The sequence below is a fragment of the Populus nigra genome, chromosome 1, assembly GCF_951802175.1.
Source record: "Populus nigra chromosome 1, ddPopNigr1.1, whole genome shotgun sequence".
NCBI classification, from domain to species: Eukaryota; Viridiplantae; Streptophyta; class Magnoliopsida; order Malpighiales; family Salicaceae; genus Populus; species Populus nigra.
Genome location: NC_084852.1, coordinates 50497018 through 50521795, shown reverse-complemented (window position 1 = coordinate 50521795; position 24778 = coordinate 50497018). Strand labels below are relative to the sequence as shown.

Below are 24778 nucleotides of genomic sequence, written 5' to 3'. Positions count from 1 at the left end.
TTGGATGGGCCATAAAACTTTAGTGGAACATTACTTGTTACTCTATCACTGTTGATTAGAATGTTGATTCGTTGCAATGATTTGGTCTTCCTAGCTATACATTGTTAGACTCCTCCTACCATCTAGCTTGTTCAAATGCCATTAACACCTTTGCAGGTTTCAAGATCTTAAGCATAAGCTTGATATATATCAAGTATGGATCAAGAGCACTCATCAAGGATCTCAGCTCTTCAAATCTTTCTATATAGTCATCCACGTTTCTGTCTTGGATTATTTTGTTGAATTCTTCAATGATGTCATCTCTACTTCCAAATCTTCTGTAAAGACCTTGCGAAAACTCTTTCTAGTCAATTAATAAATTGTTCCCTCGTACTAGCCCCTTGAACCACACATCCACCTTACCCTCCAAGTAATATAAGACCACTTTCACCCAATGGGGCGTAGGCACCAAGTGGATCTTAAAGTATTTCTTATATTCCCATAACCATCCTCGAGGATTCTCTTCCTAAAAAGTTGGCAGCTCTACCCTGGGCAATGGTATGTTGAATCTTGCATTATTAAGTTCTTGTCTCGTCATCTTATCACCTCTGCTCTGAGTCTCATGATCTGGTGTTATTTTTTCAACTGATGCATTTGCTTCTACGTCTCTATCCAGTCATGGAGTTGCTAGAATACCTTTGAAATTGGCTCCAGTCTCTTTCCTCGTTATTTGGAAAGCTAGAAAGTGTTGGAACTGAGTGGATAGTAATTCCATATGCATGACCAACTGTTCCATGTTGGTACCCTGCTCTAGCCAACGCTTCTTATTTTCTGCCATTAATTCCTGCCATTTTAGGTGATGATTTTATAGTTGATTTTCTAACTTTTTGCAGTGTTCATCCACTACCTTGAATTTATTACCTTCTACCATTGCTCAATGAATTGCACAGCCACTAGATACGTAGTGTTGGCTCTAATACCAATTGTTAAGCTTGGCTTAACAAAATGAAAAAATAAAGAGAACAAAAAAGAAAGAAACAAAGATATAGGAAGAAATGGTTTTGTTATTATTGTTTTTATGGCCAATACATAAACTTCTTTACCTTATATAATTCCTTCCCATGCACTACACGTTTATTCTAAGAGTCAACTAACTCTTAACTAATTCCTAATGACTTTTATATGAGCTAAATGCAGGCCTATCACATAAATAAAAGGATTTATTGATGAGTTTAACTACTAAAATTGAGAAGACAAAGAGAGGGCTAAACTTAGAAAAAAGATGCTGGTTCAGTCCAAACTGGAACATCATTCGGTTATTAGATTATAACTGAAGTTATAGAACTTGGATTTAGGTTAAGACATAGGCCTAAAACATTCATGAAGAGTCCAAGATTTAAAAGTGCCATTTTCAAGTTCAAATGGTAGCAACAACGGAGAAGTAGGAATTTGTTTTACAGCCTAGACACTGTTCAATGTTCAGTTTATATCTCGAGTTCTAAAAGTCCAAATGCATCGATTCTTATTTTGTTGGAAAGCTGAAACAATTTACCAGAACTTTCATGGTGACTATCTATTCAAATTCTGATGTTAACAATGATGTTTTGTTCAGACAAGAAGATAAGGATTGTCACCAAGTCAAGATGTGGCCACCCACTCAACAATTAGTTATCAAATCAATAGTTTTGAATTTTGGCCTATAAAAGGAGGCATTTGCCATGCATTTAGCCATCTTAGTTTTCAGATCAAGATTATATTCTTGCTTTTTTTCTTTGTATTTTGTAATGTTCAAGTTTTATTCCATGTTATATTTTCTTAATCTCTTGTTTATGTTTTTCATTTCCTTTACTATACTTATTAAATTATGTTCTTATCTTGTTTATCTATGTTTTTCTTATTCATAATGTTCAGCTAAGGTGAAAAGGTTACACTAATGGTAGAAAAAGTATAGTATAAACTTAACATAGACTTTAATGTTTGATACTAACATGTTTTGTATATGTTATCTTATTCACTCTTAATACTTTGCTTTTTAAATGGTTAATCTAGATTGGTGTTGAACAACCCTTGGTACAACAAATACTTGGTACTTTCATAGCCTAACTGTATGGTATAATCGACACCTGTGCTATGAAAGGAACTTGATTTGTTGTTAATATAAGTCATCACCATAAATATCTGACAACATTTACAAGTATTAGCATTATTCGAATAAGATAACTAATGTAATCATGTTAACAATTTATAATTCGATTGGAACCTCCTTTATGTGTGGTTTCCAGTTGAGTAATAAAAGGAGTTTATACTATACTTATTTGAAATACCATTAGTGAATCCTCTAACATTAATAATTGTTTTATTCTTGTTTAATCCTTACATCAATATATATATATATTATTTGTAATTTATATAGTTCACCTCCTTGTGGTTCAACCTTGATCTTACTAGATTATTTATTACTTCGACACTCCTGCACTTGGGATAAGACATCAATCTTTTGATCGTGTTAGAAAGCTTAAGTCCTTGTGCAGTACCAACCCTACTCACCCCAAAAAAAGATGGAAGTTAGAGAATGTGCATTGATAGTAGAGCCATAAACAAGATCACAGTTAAGTATTGTTTTCCAATTCCATGACTAGATGATCTCCTTGATCAACTAGAGGGTGTCAAGATCTTTTCTAAACTTACAAAGTGGCTACCATCAGATACATATAAGGCCTAGGGACAAGTAGAAGACAACTTTTAAAATAAAAGAGGGGTTGTATGAATGACTTATGATGCCTTTTGGGTTAACCAATGCATCAAGCACCTTTACAAGGGTGATGACCCATATGTTAAAGCCATTTATGGGCAGGTTTGTTGTAGTATATTTTGATGATATACTCATTTTTAGTCATAATATTGAAAAACATATTTATCACTTGAAGCAAATTCTGTTGGTGCTTTAGCGAGGGAAATTTTATACTAACCGCAGCAAGTGCTCTTTTCTACAATCCAAAATAAATTTCCTAGGCTTTGCCATATCTTAAGAAGGAGTATAAGCAGATCCTGAGAAGGTTAAAGCAATCATATAATGGTCAGAACCTCAATCCTTTTATGAAATCAAGAGCTTTCATGGTCTAGCCACCTTTTATCATAGATTCATCAAAGTTTTCAGCACTATCATGGCTCCAGTTGCATAATGCTTGAAAGCCAAAAGCTTTAAATGGACTCCTGCCATGGCACATGCTTTTAAGTACATTAAGAAGAAGATGGCAAAAGCTCTTGTTTTACAACTTCCAGATTTCTCTCAAATTTTTGATGTTTCCTGTGATGCATCTCATGTTGGTGTTGGGGAGGGGTGCTTAGTCAAGCAGGGCATCCAATTTTTTTTTTTAGCGAGAAGTTGAATGAAACCAGGAGGAACTATTCATCGTATGACCTAGAGTTTTATGCAATAGTGTAGATTTTGAAACATTAGAGATCCTACCTTATTCATTGTGAGTTTGTTCTTTTTACAGGCCATGATTCATTAAAGTATCTGCAATCTTAAAACAAGTTAAGTGCCAAGCATGTTCAGTGGTTTAGCTATATGCAACAATTTAGTTTTGTTATTAAACACTAGACTGAACAAGAAAATAAAGTGGCAGATGCTTTTAGCCTCAGGCCTCATCCATTGATGATCCTCTCAATAAATTCTTCATAAATGGCTTCTATGAAGGATCACTACAACACTGATGCAGATTTTAAGGAGGTATGCGAGTCCTTGCACAACAACCCTTCCATTGCAGTTGCAGATTATACACTAATAGACGAATATTTGATGAAGGGTGGTTAGATTTATGTTCCTAAAGGATCTTTACAGGAGTTTATTATTCAGGAACTACATGGAGGAGGAATGACAAATCATTTTAGGCAAGACAAGACATTTTTTTAGATTGCTGATCATTTCTACTAGCCCAATATAAGGAGGGACATCAACACTATTATGAGCAAGTGCAGAATTTATCAAATGAACAAGGATGGTAAGCACAATACTAGCTTATACACACCATTACCAATTCTGCAGAGACCTTGGGTTGATTTGAGTATGGACTTTGTACTTGGCCTTCCAAGAACTGTTCGAGGTAATGACTCTATCATGGTGGTGGTGGATCGATTTTCTAAGATGGCTCACTTTGTTCCATATCGTAAGACTTTTGATGCTTATCATATTGCTTCACTATTCTTGAGAGAAATTATGCATTTACATGGCATTCCAGTCTCCATTATATCTGATAAGGATGTTAAATTTTTTAGTTATTTTTGGAAGACTCTTTAGGCTAAGTTGGGTATCAGACTCTTATTTTATAATGCCTTCTACCCACAGATGGATGGCTAAACTAAGGTGACCAACAGAAGCCTAGGCAATCTGCTTAGATGTTTAATTAATGAACATGATGCGAGTTGGGATCTAATTTTACCACAGACTGAATTTGCATACTATAATTCTGTTAATCGGACAACAGGCACCACACCATTCAAATTAGTTTATGGGTTAAAACCAAAGATTCCTACTGATGTTACTCCTCTGCCTCTACCTCAAAAGGTTAGTGAAGCAGGAGTGGATTTTGCAGCCTTTATGTTGAACCTACATAAATAAGTTAAAAACAAGATGGCAGAGGCTAACAAAAATAGGAGATAGCTATATTTTAAGGAAGGGGACTTGGTTTTTATTAGAGTGCAACCTGAAAGATTTCCCCCTGGAATGTATCACAAATTGCACGGCAAGGAGATTGGTCCATTTAAGATCCTTAAGAAGTTGGGATCTAATGCTTATTTAATTCACTTACATCCAGTTTAGTCTAGTTTTCAATGTAGAAGACCTTATAACTTATCAAGGTTCTATGTCTGCTCAAGAATTAGAGGATTGTCCTTTAACAATTCTGCTAGTTCAATCTACACCAGAAACTATTGACTCAATATTAACCAATCAATTTGTCTCTACCAGGAGGGGAGGTTATTATAAGTTTTTGGTAAAGTGGGCATCCAAGCCAAAATCAGAAGCAGTTTGGTTACAAGATCATAAAGTCCATCGTTTTAATCCTCAACTTTTTAAAGATTATGTTGAACATTACTTGTCCGAGGCAAGTTACTGGGGAAGAGAGGAAATTGATACAAATAAAAAGGACTAAAATTCCAACAAGAAGTAATGTGTTGCAACAACTACAAATTTTGCAGACTTTAGAGGATTGAAGTACTACTCCATACAAGCCAAAATTCCAACAATGCATGTTGACATGAATGTTCCAGTAAAGCATGTTGACAAGAAGACGATTAATTAATAATGGATGAAGATAATATTATAATTTCAAGTGTTAGAAGTAGTTAATTATAAATTGTTATTGTTCTTATCTTAGTTGGTAGTTATCTAATAAATAACTATAATATGTATTTCTATTTAATGTAGAATATATGTCTAGAAGGGTAGATTGTAATGAAAAGTTCTTTGATTTGGTGTGATTTCAAAATGAGAGTGATTTTCTTGAGTGGTGTGAGGCAACTTGTTTCTAATTCCTTGTAATTTTTATTTTTTTCTGCAATTCAATATCAGATTTCTTTCCTTTGTTAATTCTTTCTTTCTGCTATCTTTTCTATTGAATCCTAGAATCAGTAAACCTAGTTCTTCTTGATATCGCTTGGCATTAATAAACCTTATATCCATAGAAAGTGATGTAAATAATGGATAAAATAATTAAAAAACAACAACAACAACAACAACAAGAGCAAGAGTATAAAGACAAAACATACCGATATTTTTTTTTTACTTCTGCTATTCATGTAAAGATGAGATTCCAACTCGAAATATTCCAAGAGAGGAAGAATATTAATATCAAAATTGAATTATAGTTGATCTTCGCGAGTAACCCACTTGAGACTAGGGGTGTTCACGGTCCAGTTTGGTCCGGTTTTAACCAAAAAATACAACCAAAGCGGAAAATAATATTCTTTATTAATACAACCTGGACCGAACCGAGAACCGGTTCAAACCGAACCGAGAAACGGTTCAAACCGAACTGGTTTTGTTCGGTTTGGGTCAGGTCAGTTTTTTAGCCAAACAACTAGAAAAACCGGATTGTTCTATGGTAACAGTGATAACCATTGTTCACTCGCTTCCCCTTCCCCTTTCAGATGATGTTAAGAAATATTTGTATATTAATAATCAAACTATACAATTTTGACACAATAAAATAACTTCTAGAAGCCCTCCTTGCCTCTGGGCTTATGAATTGCAGGGAGAGCTTGGATTACCATTGTTCACTTGCTTTTGGGGGAAGGGGAAGTAGAAGAGGGTGGGGCGGCTACGGCTGAGAAGGGTGAAGGAGGAAGGGGAAGGGGAAGGGGGTGGGGCGGCTAAGAAGGGTGAAGGGAAAAAGGGGAAGGGGAAGGGGGAAGGGGGAAGGGAAAAAGGGGAAGGGGAAGGCTGGGAAGGGGGAAGGGGAAGGGGGTGGGGCGGCTGAGAATGGGGAAGAGGGAAGGGGAAGGCTAGGAAGGGAAGGGAAGGCTAGAAAGGGGGGTAGCGGCTGGAAAGGAGTAAAGTGATTTAGGGTTAAGGATGATTGTTTTTATACCTTTTTTTAAACCGGTCTAGTTTGGTCTGGTTTAATTAGTTTAAGCTGTTTTAATCCGGAATTGAACTAGACCGAATACTTTTTTTATTTTTTAATTGATTTATTAGATTTTTTTATCGGTTTGGTTTTTTCAATTAATTTTTTCTCGATTTAATCGGTTAGTTGTTTTTTTGAACACCTCTCCTTGAAACCACATACAATTAATTAATTGATATTTATTTTGACAAGGAAAGTAACTAGTACATATGTATATTATGAAATTATAATGATTGGAATAAAAAACAACAACAAAAAAATATCATGGAGTTTTTTTTTTGATAAAAAAAGGTTGATACAATCATAATATAAAATTGTCAAAACAATTAAGGTTGTCCTCAACCTTTCTTTATCTTTTAATTACCCTGCCTCTACTCCCTCTTCAAGTTGTTCGCAATTAAGTACTTCATACAATGCGAAGAATTATTCTATGGTTGAGCACCACCGCTTTGCTGTCATCATTCTCTCTTCTCTCATACAGCTACCCATTCGACGAGACTGTATCAGGTGGAATGGGGTCTGGTAGTTTGACTTATATGGTGTATGGCTTAGGCTTGGGCAAGCCCTTGACTTTCCCACAGAGCAGAGCATTGTCAGGAATGTTGTACTCATCCCTAAGAGAGAGTTCAGGGGAGAGAACACTAACATAGAGCTGCTGACCAAGGTATGTTTTCTCCCACATCTCAGACCTGATGTTCCACATCCCAGCGTTATCAAAAGTTAAGAAGATGGCAGCCCAGGACTTGGGAAAGACCTGGATAGTAGTCCTGCTCACTGCATCAAGGAGATTATAGTTCTTCCTCTTCTCAGGGGTCCAAGTGCCAGGCTCAATACTGTGTGCATATAGATATATTATTATATTAATCAATATAATTAGTTCAATCTCAATTAAAAAACACATATAGAATATTAGCTTGCAAATTTGAGAAATCTACTTAAAGTAATTAATTAGATAAAATATTTACTTACGCGACCGCAAAGAAGGAATAACCATCCAAATGGTATGATTGCATGCTCTTCTCGTGATTCTCGAAGATTATTTCAACAAAGTTGCGGAAGGTTTGGTTGAGGACATTGGGTTGTGTGACAACCTTACCAATCTTAGCTGATGGCATGTCCTTGATGGTGTTATATTTGAACACCTTGTCTGCAATCCCAAAGTACTCAGCAATTTTGAGAGGTGTCTCTGGATCAACGTGAGAGACGCCATTGAGGGCATAGCGAAGCTTGCCACCTTCTCGGCTAGCTGAGTTTACGAGCTTAATGGTGCGGGTGATGTTGATGGAACCGTAGTGGTAAGAGCCTTGAGGGTTAGGCCTAGCAGCACTGGCTGTAAGGTTCCAGCGGAAGGAACGGAATTGATTGAGAGACCAAGCCCACCCAACTGGTGCCTCAGGGAGCTCAGGTGATGCTGGACCCTTGCCGTTGGTGTAACGAATGATGCCCTTGGCGGTAAGAACCTGCTTATTGAATCGGGTGGAAGCCACCATGTAGTAGTCTTTGGGAGCTTGGTTGGCTGTCACGAGGACACTGAAGCACTGTCCAACATGGACATCGAGTGACTCGTACACGTTTTGCACCACATGGGATCCCTCCATCTCCACAAGCTTCATTGTATGGCCTTGGATCCTGAAATTGAGAGTATTCTTGATCCCAGCATTGCAGATCCTGTACTTGTAAGTTTTTCCAGGCTTCATTGTGAAGAGAGGCTCATCCTTGCCATCTCCCTTGGCGTTTTTGCCATTGATAAGGACACCAGTAGGCCTTGCAAGAGAGCGGCCGTCATCCAAGTATTTCCTGAGAGTGGCATGACTGCTGGTATACCAGTCATTAAGTATGACGGTGTAGTCATCCTCGGGATCAGCATAAGGTACAGGGATGAGTAGGCGGCTGTTGATGCGAAGGCCGCCAAAGCCTCCAGCTGCACGGTGCATGCCTGTGGTCGGGTAGTAGATGTAGCTACCAATCTGGTCCTTAACCTGGAAGTGGTAGGTGAAGTTGGTTCCCGGGAGGATTGGGCAGTTGGTCCCAAGCACTCCATCTTGCCATGAGTTCTTCCTTTGTTGGACGCCGCTCCTGCATGCATGGATTTATTTATTTTGACCAAATGAAAATTCAATTAAACAATATCATTTGTGTGTGTGAAATTAAGCAAATTAAAGAAATTACCATGTCAGAAGGAAGGGCTCATCAAGGTTATTGAAGACATTGAGGACGATGTTGTTGTTGGAGGTAGAGTTGATGTTGGGACCTGGAAATTGATCGTTAATTAGAATGACTTGCTGAGGAACTCCCAGAGGAGAACGGGTACCATAGGTGACATTCCATGTGAAAAACAAGTAGGGGTCTTCACCCTGGACTCCCAACATGGTCCCTGCAGAGAGAAAGAGCAACACCATCATCATAACCCCAGCCATTTCGATGATCGGGTTATGTAGTAATTAACCCTTATTTCCTCGCTTGGATCTAATCACAACGAAATTCAAAATACTCTCTATTCCTCCCTAGTTAATGGAAGAAGATATATGGATTTGCCTTCTCTACATTGGCAATTCTCCTCCCTCTCTTATACTCGGATCCTCCATGCATATACTAAATATCAACCATTGAATTCCCGCAAATTCCTCTGTCCTCATTCTTTGCTCTGCCCCCTTGCATTTCTCCCTTCCTCACATCTCACATAATCAAACTATACGACCCCGAATTTTATGCATTGCTTTCCTAGAATTTTGCTTTGGAAGACAATACCTCCTGCCTAAATTTACACGTACGGTTGGGAGCCTAGCACCACCTTTTTCTTATTATATATTCTTCTCCTCTCTTTTTTTTCTTTGTTTTTTTTTATTTTTTGAAAAATACTACTTACACACACATGTTGATTCTTAATTATTTTTTTTCTCTATACCCCCCCCCCCATCATTCTCATTGTGCTAATTAATCCTTAATTTGCTAGGATGAAGTCTCAAAAATTAATTGATCCTAATAATCTCATTTATTCTCCCTTGCTAAGGTGATTGATAGCTTATTTGATACTTGGTAGGTCAAAATAACTTGTAGCTAATGCTAGGGGTGATCAAACAAACCGGAAAACCGAATAAACTGAGAAAACTGAATAAACCGAGAAAACTGAAAAAAATTAACCAAAAAAACCAAACCTAGAAAAAAAATTGATTAAACCGATTAGAATAGTTAGAAAAATTCCCAGTTTGGTTCGGTTTTCGGTTTTGTAATGCAGGAACCGGTTCACCCGGACTAAACTGAACCGGTTAAAAAAAAAGGGTCCCTACCCACCATTGGTATAAATAGAAAACGATGCCCACTCTCGCCTCTGTCCCGACTCTCCGCGCTAACCTTATTTACACTGCAACACCCACCGGCTGTCCCTCCTCTCCCTCGCTACTAACCCTAGCCAGAGCACCCGCCCCTAACCAGAGCACCAGCCCCCTCTCGCCTCTCTGTCTCTCCCTCTCCAGTACTCTTCTTAGACTTAGAAAATAGAAACACAGAGATCCAAAACAGTTGCTCTTCATCCTTTTCTTTCAGTTTGTGTTTCTATCGTTTGAAACCATTCAAGTCTCCTTAGACATTGTTTGTGTGTGAAATTATAAAACATGCTGTAAATGAACACATTATATATACATAAAAGACAAAATGCAGATATTCTGATTGCTTCTTGTTATGTTGTAGTTCATTGAACAGAAATTATTATCATTTATCCTCCTAGAATTTGAGTTTTGTTACTGCCTCTTGTTATGTTGTAGTTGATTATACTTCATTGTGTATGCCTCTTGTTATGTTGTCGTTGATTATACTTCATTAGTTTTGTTACTGCTCCAGGTTTCCACACTAAGTTGCATTACTGCATTTCAACCTTTTATCTGTTTTTGGGCAATCTGTTTAGCACGTAGTTATAACATGGTAGTATTATTAGTTTGGCAATCTGTTTTTGAGCAATCTGCTATATGGTAGTGCATTTCAACTTGCTACTTGTATGTTAGAAACCCGGAATAAGTATAACATAGAAATGTAGCAGGTATTATTATTTTTTTCTTATTTTTACCCGTAGTTGTTGGCTGTTGCACTTGCATCATTGCTATATAGTATATACTGCATATTCCAACATGCATAAATATTAACATATTTTTTATTCTAACATGTTTTATTTTTTATTTTGTAGAATTCAGTGGAAAGTTGCATCTAGCAACATATGATAATTAGTTCACAAATTAATGTATTTATTGAAAACATATGGTAAAAATACTATTTTTTATTTTTATATCTTCAAATTTAATTTATCATGCTATAATTCTATATTTTGAATTTCAGGTGTCAAAGTGCAAATGAAGATTATTTTTTTTTTGACTTGGAGTGTTTTATAATAATGTTATTTGTTGTTTTTTTCTATAAGCCCTTTGACGATATTGGTTTGTAATTTGGATTTTAACTTATTGATATGTGACTATGTGTTATTTAAACTGTTTTGAAGCAGGAGAAAAAAATTAGGAAGGTAAAAAATATATTGAACACAAGACTAACAATAACAACTTAATATAAATGAATATTTAGTGGTAAAAAATTAAATATAATTTGGAATCTTTTAATAAAATTAGATATTATTAACATCAATTATAAGCCCATCAGAAATCCACTAAAAGCCTATAACGAAGTCCAGTAACAGCCCATTACAAAGCCAAAAAGGAGCCAGAAAAATAACCATAGGTTTTTCAGGTTTTGGACCTAAAAAACTAGACCCAAACCGAACCGAAACCGGTCGGTTTGGACCGGTTTCTGTTCGGTTTGGGTCCCTTTTTTTCCCCGGTTTGGTTGATTTTTAAAGGTAAAAATCAAACCGAACCGAAATGATCACCCCTAGCTAATACCTGTAAAAGATCCCCTACGATGGAGGTGGGGATTCCTCGATACTTAAATTAGTATTTTTTTAGAGAGAAAATACAATAATATTCTATAAAGAGATGCTCTGAAAATATATATGCAGTTGAGAATGAAGATTGTGAATATTTGTTTTGAAGATCTTATGGTGTATTTATAACCCATGAGTCTTGCCCTTTGGTAAAGAGGAGAGACTGAAGTGTGATGTCATCTTTGTGATATTTTGAGCTGTATTGTAAACTGTATTTCACTAATTTTATCTAGCTAAAATATGGTGACATGACTGGCCATGAAAAACTTTAATACATCCAGTGGTCCTGGTGGAGTATAGACCTGTTTAATTAAACTTATTTGTTGAGAAATGATTTCTCTATGATTTTATATAAAAATCTACAAAATTGATGTTGTTAAACTCAATTATCTCTTGGGTTTGGCCAGCACCAAACCCACCGTGCCTAGGCTAGGCATACTACTAAGCCCATCAGTGGCTAGGTTTGGCGCTACTGCCAAGCCTAGTTGTGGTTGAGTCTGGCTAGCATCAAACCTATCATGTCCAGGGCTTGACACACTATCAAGCTCATTTATGGCTAGGTTTGGCTAGTGCCAGACCCAATACGTTTTTACTAGGCATGTTTATATTCTAAAAAATTTGTACCCGTAAGTTTTTCTTGATCTTATGTTTTTTGGTAAGGAAATACTGATAAAATCTTGCTTCATCATTAGACCCCTAGCCTTTGTGATATAATAATATGCGAAGAATTTAATTAATTTCCCAATTCAGGTAGAGAGATGAGTTTTGCTAATATAAAAAGGAGATATAAGCTAGAAAAAAACATGAAACAATATGTATCTAGATTGAAATAAATTCTTTTAGACATAAAATACCAAGAACCTATACTTAGAAAAATTATAAGAGATTGAGGATATTATGCCCATTGTCTAAACAAATTCCTAAATGGTTGTGTGGAACCCAAAAAGGATGAACCTATACTTAGAAATTTCTAAGTGATTACAGATTCTTTCGAGAATAGGAGTATGTAGCTTTCCAGTATTGTCATGGGGTTTAAAAGCTCTCTACTAAATAGTGGTCATCATGATCATTCATTTTTTTTTGTTATTTGACGGGGCATGAGAGTCACCACTAAAGAGTGGTGATTAGATGATATTGCTATTTGTACTAAAGAGACCAAGTCTATCCATTAGAGAATGATGCATATATCATTAAGGAGATCAAGTTTATTCCTTAGAGATTGATGCACATAGCAATAGGAAGATCACATTTATCCTTTGGAGATTGATGCATATAACAATAAAAAGATCACATATGTAACAACCCAGCTTTTTCAAAGCCAAAATCGGTGGTGAAAATTTTTTGCCATCGGATTGTTGATGCTTTCACAATGTCATTCTACAAATTTATAAATGTGTTCCATTCATTAGTAAGGCACAACCCACACAGGGTAATGTAAATCAACATCCTATAAATAATGACAGTGCACATTCTTGCAACGATATTCAGGGGTTTATCATAATAGAATTTATTTCTTACTATAGTACAATATTCAAGTGATTTCACCATACAACCTTCTCATAGGAGAGAATACCACATACATGAATTTATAACATCATGTTTACATGTTCATACATTTACGTCAGTGTTCCATTACAACTATTAATACCAGTCATTCCAAAAGTGTCGAATAGTAATTATACAAGTAGTACATTCGCTCCTACAAAATACATAACACCGATAACAAGTGAATATAGTTCTTTTTAAAAGGTGTGAGCCATGAAACAGATTTCCTTACGCACCTTGTTGATATAAAGTCCCTGTTACAGCACAAAATAATTTCAAGCATTATAATTAATTTAAAAACATAGAAATGGATAATTAAAGGAATATTAATGATACTTTTCATTTACAACCCAGAAGAGTACAATTCTTTTATTTCTCCTTACTTTCGTAACATCACCTTTAGTAATTCATCTGTTATCAAGATTAATTATAATAATCAAACTTGGTCATCCATCTCGAATACTGTTAACTGAAACCAACCCTCGAATTCAAACTGGTCATCACTCTAGGTTGCCCTTAATCGAAGCTAATCATCAAACGCAACTCGGTCATCCTCCTAGGATGTCATTAGCCGAAATTGATTAACAATCATAACCTAACCATCCGTCTTTGATGCCATTAACCGAAGTTAATCATCAAACGCAATCCGGTCATCCTGTTAGGATTTCATTAGCCGAAGCTTGTCAACAATCATAACCCAGGCATCCGTCTCGAATGCCATTAGCTGAAACTAATCAACAATTATAACTCGAGCATCCTTTTAGAATGTCATTAGCCAAAACTAATCAACAATCACAAAATAGGACTCAACGGTACAAAAAAAAATTGATCCACTATATATTTTCTTCTTCCTGTTTTTTTAAGCTACGACGCCACTATGGTGACTGAACATATTATCAACTAAATTACACTCGAGAACTCACTTTGATGGTTGTCCCTGTACTCTTTTTATTATTATTATTATTATTATTATCCCTTTATTCGAATTTGGATTATATCAACCCTTTTACTAATGATTTTAATAGGTATTAAACCCTCCGTTAATATTATTAGATACGAAAATCTGTTAAATTAGCTTAATAGTTGATATTACCACTTGTACGGGTATACCTGATTAAAATTAAAAGAAATATATAAATGAATAAAACGGGAAAATTAAAGAATTGAATTGATGAAGATTGAAAACAAGAAAGAACAAGCTTAAAATAAACTATTTGCAGTACTTTCATATTTCTTTTTGTAAGTAGTCTCTCTCTCTCTGCCCACATGAAATTAGTGCATCTTCTCCGCAATAGCAAATGGTAAAAGATGATGGTGTTCTTACTGATAATGGAGACTATATTAATTATGCCAATGTCTTGTTCCTTGGTCAATGATGGGTTTTTTTATGTAGTTTTAATTAATTACTTCTTTATACATTCTCTTTCTAGTAAAACACCATAATGAAGCTAAAACTTTGAATTCGTCATTTTCTAACACGTAATCCAACCCACTAAATTAAGAAGGATTATATATTAATTACAAATCAAAATTTGGTGAAGGACTTGATATAACCATAAATAAAAAGTTAAGGAGGCATGAGGTGAATTTTTAGCCGGTCAGCCATGCATGCCTGCAATAAAATTCACGGGATTGTGTAACTTAATTGGTCCTGAGTTTGCTTTCTATAGATTACTGGTTTAAATTTCAGGGCTAATAGAAGCTTATATGGTTGTTAGTTTCAGGACTCGTGGGATTAATTAAAGTGCATGCAAGCTGGTCCGGACATCACGTTAATAATAATTAAAAAAAACTCACGGGATTTAACCTGCACATAATAAGATGATATTCATGTTGCCCTCATAAATTGATGATAACTTTGCCTCCACTGTCCTGTAAGAGATATCAACGCAGCGCCGTTTCATCTTCTTCTCTGTTTCAGTAGTCATGCCCTAATTTTAAGTTCTTAAGATGACAGACAAGGTCAAAATAACCAAAAGTTGTTTCCATAGATGGACCAGACAGGTACTCTCCCCACTTTTATAACATTCGATCTCTAAATTAACATAGCATCTTCTCTCTCTTTCATTTTCTTTTTTATGAAGATATATATATCGAGCCTTAGGTGTCTACCATATTAACTTCTTACAAAGTGTTTTTCGACTAAACCATGTTGGTCTAAAAATATTCAATTTTGTCAACTTTTCTTAATGTTAATCAATCTATTTGATTTAGAAAAAAAGAAATCTTAATTTCAATCTAAATATGGATTTGATTCACATCTCATGTCCCAGTTGAGAATAATTGGGAGACTTAACCTAATGGTTAGCCAACCCTTTCTATATATATAGGTAGGACAATATACAATAGTAATGGTGGAGGTTACCACACAAGAGTATGTCTACAATATTTTCTATATACAATATTTCCTATATAAGTATATTCTATAATATGCCCCCTCAAGCTGAGGGTGGAGGATCAACCCGAAGCTTGAAACAAAAGGCAGTAAACGAAGAAGTAGGAAATGGCTTAGTGAAGACATCGGCAAGTTGATCCTGGGAGGAAATAAAACGAATCTGAATTTTCTTCTTTGCAACTCTATCTCGGAAAAAATGATAATCGACCTCAACATGTTTAGTGCGAGCATGAAAAACAGGATTCGCAGACAAATAAGTGGCACCAAGGTTGTCACACCAGATAATAGGAGCAGAAGTGGATGGAATCTGGAGATATGTTAATAAATACTGAAGCCAGATAACCTCAGCAGTGCCATCAGCTAAGGCTTTGTACTCAGCCTCAGTAGAAGAGCGAGCAACTGTGCGTTGCTTACCGGATTTCCACGAAATCGGCGTCTAACCAAAAAACACAAGGTAACCACCTGTAGATTTTCTGTCCTCAACACTGCCTGCCCAATCTGCATCTGTAAAACCATGTAAGACAAAAGAAGAACTGCGAGTGATATGTAAGCCATATGACTCTGTACCTCGAAGATAACGCAAGATGCGTTTCACGGCAGCCCAATGAGAATCTGTAGGAGCATGCATAAACTGACAGACTCTGTTAACAGCAAATCAAATATCTGGGCGCGTAAAAGTGAGATACTGAAGAGCACCCATAATTTGATGAAAGCAGGTAGCATCAGAAAACAATGGATCGGGCATAATGGTAGCTTTGGATGTAGAGATAGGGGTATCAACAGGTTTGCAAGATAACATACCAGCCCAAGTGAGGATGTCAAGTATATATTTATGATGGCGGAGCATAAGACCCATACTAGTATACTGAACCTCAATACCCAAAAAGTAATGAACAGAACCCAAGTCGCGAAGCTTAAATTCTGAGCTCAGTAGCTGAATGAGGCGTTAGAGCAGAAGAGAGTTACTACCCGTAAGCAGAATATCATCAACATAGACCAGAAGATAGCAAATATCAGCACCAACAGAGAAGATAAATAATGAAGTATCCACCTTAGAGGCATGAAAACCAATAGATAACAAGAAATCATTCAGACGAGTGTACCAAGCCCGCAGAGCCTGTTTTAAACCATACAGAGATTTATGCAATCGACACACATGAAAGGGGAGAGCAGTATCAACAAAACCTGGAGGTTGTTTCATGTAGACCTCCTCATCAAGAACACCATGGAGGAAGGCATTATGGATGTCAAGCTGATGAATTTTCCAACCACACGAAACTGCAATGGAGAAGACTAATCTGACGGTCGCCTGTTTGATGACTGGACTAAAGGTTTCAGAGTAATCAATACCTTCTTGCTGAGTGAAACCTCTAGCAACCAGACGCGCCTTATACCTCTCGATGCTGCCATCAGATCTGCGTTTAATCTTGTATACCCACCGACTACCAACAACATTCATGAAGGGATGAAACGGCACTAAGGTCCAGTTTGGTTTGCATGTAAGGCCTGAATTTCCTCACGCATAACACTATGCCACGCCTCATATCTGTTAGCATCATTAAAAACAAGTGGCTCATGAGAGGGGGGAGAAACTACCCGGTTGAAGGAGACAGCAGTGGCTGTGGACAGCGCTGTCTTGGGCTGCCTTGGAAGAAGAACCATGGGATGTTGACGAGCAGCTGGGCATGAAGAAGTGGGACCTGTACCTGGAAGAGGCTGAAGAGGATATGAGGAGAGGTCTACACAGAGCTGCAGACCAGCTGGAGAAGCAGTGGAGGGACTGGTTGGCACTGTAGACACTGGTGAGGCTGCTGCAGAACTGGGAAGAGCTGATGCAGAACCGGGCTGCTCTGTTGCAACAGACCTGAGAACATGCACATCTGGTGATGGAGAACCTGTACCTGCACAATTATCATTGGAAAGACAAGCATATGGTGACAGTATGGTAGTGTGGGATGGTGATGAAGGGGTGGCAGAATCAATGGGCAAAGTGGTAGGCTGGTGCAGTACGACAGAGGGCAGAATTGGGTTGTGGTTGGGGCTGCTTTGGTAAGTAGTAGGGTGAAAGGATGGAGGAGGGTGCAAGGATGGAAGATATGTAGGTGGGGTGGGAGGTACCGGTGAGGATGTTACCTGTTCAGACTTCACAAAAGGAAAGACATTTTCATAAAAACGAACATGACGGGAGACATAAATACGATCAGACTCTAAGTCAAGACAACGATAACCAAGATGAGATGAGCTATAACCTAAAAATACACAAGGGGAAGACCGGAAATCTAATTTATGAGCATGATATGGACATAAAAAAGGAAAACAAAGACACCCAAAAGTACGTAGGAAGTTATAATCAAGAGTGCGTCGAAACAGACACTCAAATGGAGATGTATTTTGGAGAAGAAGAGTAGGCATGCGATTAATAAGGTAGACCGATGATTCAAAAGCATAGTTCCAAAATCACAATGGGGCACTACACTGGCCTAAAAGGGTTAGGCCAGTTTCGACGATATGTCGATGATGACGTTCAACAGTGCCATTTTGTTCATGAGTATGAGGACAAATTAACCGATGATGAATACCAATGGTCTGAAAAAATTTATTTAATTTACGATATTCACCGCTCCAATCAGTTTGAATAGATTTAATTTTAAGAGAAAACTGACGCTCAACAAGTGTTTGAAAACGTTGAAAAGTGGAAAAAACATCAGATTTCACAACAAGCGGATAATACCATATATGTTTGGTATGCGCATCGACAAAAATAACAAAATAGCGGAAGCCATCAGAAGAAAACATAGGGGCAGGACCCCAAACATCACTAAAAATTAATTCAAGTGAAGCAGAAGTTTTGTGACCCGTAGGTCGTAATGACAAACGGGACGACTTTCCTAAAGGACAAGCTTGACACTGAGTAAGAGAACGTCTAGAAGTACATACGATTTTATTTTCGGAAACTAACAAATTGAAAATGCGAGGGGTTGGATGACCCAAATGACGATGCCACAGGTCGGCAGTCGCGGAGATGCAAGGAGACCAAAAATCTTGAGGAACTGACGTGGCAGAAGACTCGGAGAGGACATAAAGGCCATCATGACTCTGACCGGAAAGGAGAACTTCCTTGGTGACGAGATCCTTCACATAAAACATAGAAGCGTGAAATTCAAAATAAACATGATTATCACGACAGAATTTTTGAACAGATAACAACGGTTTGGTAATGTGAGGCACATGGAGAACATTAGATAATGTAAACATGCATTTTGGGGAATGTAATTTAGTATGTCTAATATGGGATATGTCAAGGCCCTTACCGTCACCAACATGCAAATAATCATTACCAAGATAGGGTGCAGAATCGGTCAGAGTTCTAAGATCAGGTGTGACGTGTTGATTTGCGCCAGTGTCGGGGAACCAAGTCGCAGCAGAGATATTCCCAACCGCAAGATGAGCAGAGGGCTGCGGAGAGCTGCTACGAAACTGGGAACAATGGGGAGCTGTGTGCCCAAAACCGGAGCACAATTGGCAGCATACATGCTGCTGTCCAGACCACTGCCCAGCACTGGAATTGCGCCTGGTTTGCTGCCAGTGGTTTGGTCGCCAATCTGTAGCAGATTGGCCCCTGTTTTGGGGAGTGGAACGGTTGCTGTGGGGACGCCAATTACCTCTAGAGTGACCCCTGTTGCGGCTGAAGTTAGAGCTGTGATGAGACATAGCATGGTGTGCAAAAAACTGTGGTGTTGGCAGCAGAGGTGGCTGCTGCGGCAGAGAAGAAGAAGACAGCAGAGAAGGAGCGGCAGCCATGGAATGGAAAGAGTTCTTGTGCAGAAATTCATGGGTAAGAAGGTGGCTGTGAAGATCAGCATAGGATAGCGGTTCTGCCTTGGTTATGAGACTCGTTACCAAGTCTTTGAACTCACCACGAAGGCCACGAAACACATAAAGATTGAAATCTTCAAGAGACATGCCAATTCGTCAAATAACGATTTGGCTTGCTGCATATATAGACTAACCGATGAGTCACCTTGCCGAAGGTCTTGAAAGGAGCCATAGAGTTGCATGATGCGAGAATTAGACGGAGAGGCAAGCGTTTTCTCAAGAGTGCGCCAAACACAATGCGAAGTAGAACAATCTACCACGAGATGAAACACATCCACAGAGAGAGAGGAGAGCAAAGCACTCAAAATAAGTTGATCCTGTTGCTTCCAATGAAGAAAAGAAGGGCTGATGATGGAGGAAGAACTAGCAGAACTGTCAAAAATATGAGATGGAGGACACGGCACAGAACCGTCAACAAAGTGAAAAACACCTTGACCAAGGAGATATGGCTTCATCTGCATTCTCCAATAGACATAATTTGTGTTCGTAAGCTTTAGCGAAACAACTTGGTGAGTGTTCGCTAAAGGAACAATAGTTGTAGCGTGAGTTCCCATGAGAGGTAAAGGAACGGCAGAGACTTTGGAGGAAGAATCAGAGACAAGCTCTGCAAGTGGAGGCTGTTGTGGAGAAGAAAGGGCACCAGCGGCGGCAGCTTGGGGAGGGCTGGCCGGCTGTGCTGCACCACCTGTGGAGAGGGAGAAGCCGGCGGCAGCAGTAGAATCCATGTAGAGAAAGTAAAGAGAGGGCCGACTGCAAAGGGAGGAAGGAAGAAAAGAGTTCTGACGGCAGAAAGCTCTGATACCAAGTTGAGAATAATTCAGAGGCTTAACCTAATGGTTAGCCAACCACTACTAAAAAATGGAGTAATTAGCAACGGACGATTCCGTTGCAAATAAAACTAACATCCGTTGCTAAAACAATTTAGCAACGGAATCAGCAACGGCACAAATCGGATGCAGATTTGTCGTTGCTGATTTTTTTGCAACGGATTTGTCCGTTGCTGATTTGGCAGCAACGGAAAATCCGTTGCTGACATTTAGCAACGGATAATCCGTTGCAAAACTAGCAACGGATTATCCGTTGCTGCCAAATCAGCAACGGACAAATCCGTTGCTCATTTTGTGAATCAGCAACGGATTCTCCGTTGCTGATTCATGCATTTTGTTTTTTTATTAAATTAATTTTTATTTATTTATTAAAATCACTTTTAATTTATTTATTTAATTATTTATCAATAATTTAAAAATTGTAGAATATATATAACCAACATAAATTAATTAATATTAAAACTAATTATATCATTAATAAAAAACAAAATAAAAATAATATTCATATTATAAAAATTTAGTTAAACTTGCATTAATACAATTAAGTTCAAATACAATAAAAAAAAACAACAAAAAATACAATCATGGTGCTGGTTGCGAAGACGAACCATGATATTGTGGATCAACAAAAGATTGAGCAGGATATAAAGGTCGAGGTGTAGGTCTAAAAATTGGTTGAAATGCAGGACCCATAGGTGTCATTATCTGAGGAGCCATAGGTGGCGGTATTGATGGAGTCAAAGGTGGTGGCATACCTTGATCAATATTTGATGTCCCACCATGGTATCCAAGATTGTTCACAAGATATTCTTTCATGGAATCCATCTGCCGTTTCATTTCAAGAATAAAATCATCTTTTTTCTTTATCTCCTCTTCTTTATCCTTTATCTCCTTTTGCAATGCTCGATACGATGAACTGGGATATGATGACTCCACCGAGTAGGAATGTGATGAAGAGCTTGTACTAACTTTTGATTTTGGCATACGAGGTGCACCATATACCCTACCCTTTGTAACTCCTCCTGAAGCCACACACCAAGCTGCTCCATCAAATGAAGGATGATTTTCCCGATCAGTTCCATACTTTGAAATCATCTCCATTTTATAATTTTCCTACAAATAAAATACATGCAACAATAAATTAATTTGAATGTTGAATAATACTTAAGTTATATTAAGAAATAATCAAATAAAAATACATACAACCACTTTTTTAGACTTGTTGTCGATAAAGCTACCAGATTGCTTAGTACTTTGATGCAAAGCTGTAAAGACATCATCCCATGGAGGTTCTTTTCCACCAGCTTCCTCTTGCTTTCAAGATTAATAAATATTATAAAAGATAAATATACAAATTTTAATTTATTATCTTAAGCATTAAAAAAAAATCCTTACCATGTTAGCTCGATATGATGCAAATGACACTGTTCCTCCAGAATGAGTGCTTATTTTGCCATCTGTTTTGGTTAATCGATTCCTCCTAGCAGATTCAGATCTCCTTTGAAATTCAGGGGTGGACCAAACATCTTTGATCATTTGATTCCAGTCATCATTGTTTATCCAGGCAGGACCTTTATCAAGACAATCTATAATATTTGTAGTGTTTTCTTTTGACATGGCTTTCTTGCGAGCTCGGGTCAATTGTTGATTCAAAGCTATCCTAGCCTTATCTTCCCAAATATTACGAACAATCGACTCATCTTCCTCAGGAAAGGAATATTTTTTCTACCAAATAATATATATACCAAGTAAAAAGAGTGCACAAAATTTCAAATTATATAAATAATTAATCATATTGTGTTATCTTGTTCAGAATTTGCAAGATGATATAATAACTAAAGAAATTAAATGATATTAAAGAGTAAACAAGAAATAAGAACAAATTATAACACAAATCAATCATAGCTATTTAGTTGATAATTTTTATAATTCTACATTAAAGTTATCAAAATTAAAAAGAATATTATGACAATTAGTGTTGGTTCTTACCTTAAACTCTTTAAAGAGTTCATCCCTGCACATTGAATCTACTTTTTCCCAAGAGTGCCATGCTCCCTTAAAATTGGACCTCAAAATATCTCCGATTGCACGACCACACGATGCATTATTGAACCTGAAAATATATAATAACAAACTTATATTAAACGAATAATTACACAATAATAAGTAATTTTTTTCATACATGAAAATATAACCTTAATAAGTTAGTTATTGAAAGTTTGAACTTACTCGGTTGTTCCATACAAACAAAGCTCTTTTTTTCTTGTTATTGGATCTATTGACGTGTCAAAACCCTTCCTTTTAACACTTTGATCATAATTGTATGGAGAAGATGTTGAACCGTGATATGATGGAACACCATCGTGATCCTCATCACATACACCTCTCTCATTACTACCGTCTCCCTCATCTTCATTTCTAATGTTCACATCATCATCATTACCTTCAACTCTCCCATAACTCCCATATAAATTATGTCCTCCATAAACAAGTTGATTATCTCGAGAGAAACCTCCTTGAGTTTGAAGCAAATCTTGAAAACGAAAGCCCTCACAATATTGATATGCATCAACCCTCCCATAATCATGTTGAGGAGGATGTGTACTCCCCAAAGTAGGTATATAATACTCATTTGCGTTCTGATACACAGGTTGATGAAATGTGGATCCTTTGTTATTATGCCTTGATGTAGTTTGAAATGACTTGGATGAAGTGGACCTGTCACTCCTAGAATCGGACCTGTCACTCCTAGAATCTAATATGGATCCTCGTCGAGGCATGCTAAAAACCAGAAAAAATAACTAACATTTAGAATATGGCAATTTATACAACATAACAATAAATTAGTTCATAGTTAAACTATCAGGAACAAAAAATTCACAGATATTTTCCCAAGATTGCCATAACTAGAATGAAAACAAACTGTTACATCTCATTGACAAAACTCAGCCATGAAGTTTAAATTGTCAAAAGCCAATTACCACAAACAATAATAAAAATAATAATCTAAATAATTAATTAAGCAAAAATCAAAATTTATGAGTATGCTTACCTTGATGTTTGGTCCTATAAATCAAAACATTGAGTAGGAAGAACCCTTTCTTTCACGCTTCAGCATCTGTAAGCAAGAAAACGAATCACAAAATAAAATATAACATCAGAATCACAATTTAAAGATTGATACTTGAAAGGTTATAAATGGTTTCAAAGGTGAATGAAAATGATTTATGTAATGCGATGCATAACCCACACTTGAATATAAAAAAAAAAACATTGACAGCCTAAATATTGTCAAATAATATGAAATCATTCATACATATAATAAAGATAATTCATTACATATACTACAAAATATAATTAACTTGTGCTACTCATTATTATCATCATTCCTAACCATCACCACCATAACAATCATCCTCATCATCATCATCTTCTTCTTCTTCTTCACCATCACCATCACCATCACCATCACCATCACCATCATCTTCTTCTTCATCATCTTCATCTTCATCTTCATCATCTTTGTTTCCCCAATTCATGTCAAGTTGAATCAATTCATGTTGCCCGATTTCTTCATAATAAGATGGTTCAACAAGTATATTTGGATCATCAAGTGTTTGAGTAGGAAAGACACGACATGATTGAGAAATCTCATCTGATTGATCAACATCAAATGATCTCACATTGTTGGCATCTTCAATAAATTCACCCATGTCAACATTATAACGACTTCTAGCAGTTGTCTTAATAATCGTCCACCATTCAGATGATTTATTACCAGGTGGATATGTATAGTAGACTTGTTGACATTGTTGTGCTAACACAAAATCATCATTTCCGTGTAGTCGAGATGTATGCTTGATTTCAACCAAACCATTCGAAGGATGCACTCTAATCCCTCGTTTTGTATCATACCAATTACATTTAAACATAAATAACTTGCACTTACTCCCCAAGTATTTTAGCCGAACAACTTCTTTAAGCATTCCATAATAATCACGTTCATTATCATCATAGCAACTTCCTTTCACACAAACTCCACTATTCATTGTCTTTTTAAAACGACCATAACGTTGAGTATGAAATTTAAAACCATTCACATAATAGCCATTATAACATTTCACTGAAGTTGAAGGGCCCATAGCAAGTCCAAAGAGCTGATTTTCAATTCCATTAGATTGGTATTCCACCTAGCATAATAGTTAACTCCATAAGAAATAATGATTCAAAAGAGATTAATAATATTTTTAAAGTAGCTAATTGACATAAAATATAAATTAATTTTACTAAAATACTTACATTATTTTTTAACCAATTTGGAAAGATCACTTCGCATAATTTTTCAATTTCACCATCACTCGCATGTGGTTGTTGTGACTTTAGCTCTTGTCGACATTGCCTAAAATTTTAAAATGTTAAAGTTAATAATAAATTATTATAAATTTAGTACAAATTCATATTTCATACTTACTCTAAATAAGGCTTCAATTCTTGACAATTGAATATCACATAGTTATGCGCAATTTGCATTTCAGCATGTGACAACTGCCTTTTATAAAATCTTTTGGATAATTTTTTCCCTGGATAGGAAAAAATAGAGAGACATCCA

General features: G+C 36.7%; 2 protein-coding genes across 2 annotated transcripts; both read right to left on the bottom strand.

The window, feature by feature from the left end:
* Positions 1-7137: 7137 nt before the first annotated feature.
* LOC133694126 (L-ascorbate oxidase homolog) lies at positions 7138-9022 on the bottom strand. Its single transcript, XM_062115577.1, has 3 exons — positions 8775-9022; positions 7575-8681; positions 7138-7438 (listed from the first exon to the last, which is right to left on the bottom strand). The coding sequence occupies exons 1-3, from the start codon at positions 9020-9022 to the stop codon at positions 7138-7140; spliced, it is 1656 nt and encodes a 551-aa protein (XP_061971561.1).
* An 11729-nt stretch (positions 9023-20751) lies between these two features.
* LOC133682861 (uncharacterized) lies at positions 20752-23882 on the bottom strand. The gene is made up of 6 exons (XM_062106405.1): positions 23734-23882; positions 22399-22950; positions 22159-22282; positions 21565-21894; positions 21373-21483; positions 20752-21282 (listed from the first exon to the last, which is right to left on the bottom strand). The coding sequence occupies exons 1-6, from the start codon at positions 23880-23882 to the stop codon at positions 20752-20754; spliced, it is 1797 nt and encodes a 598-aa protein (XP_061962389.1).
* Positions 23883-24778: the final 896 nt, after the last annotated feature.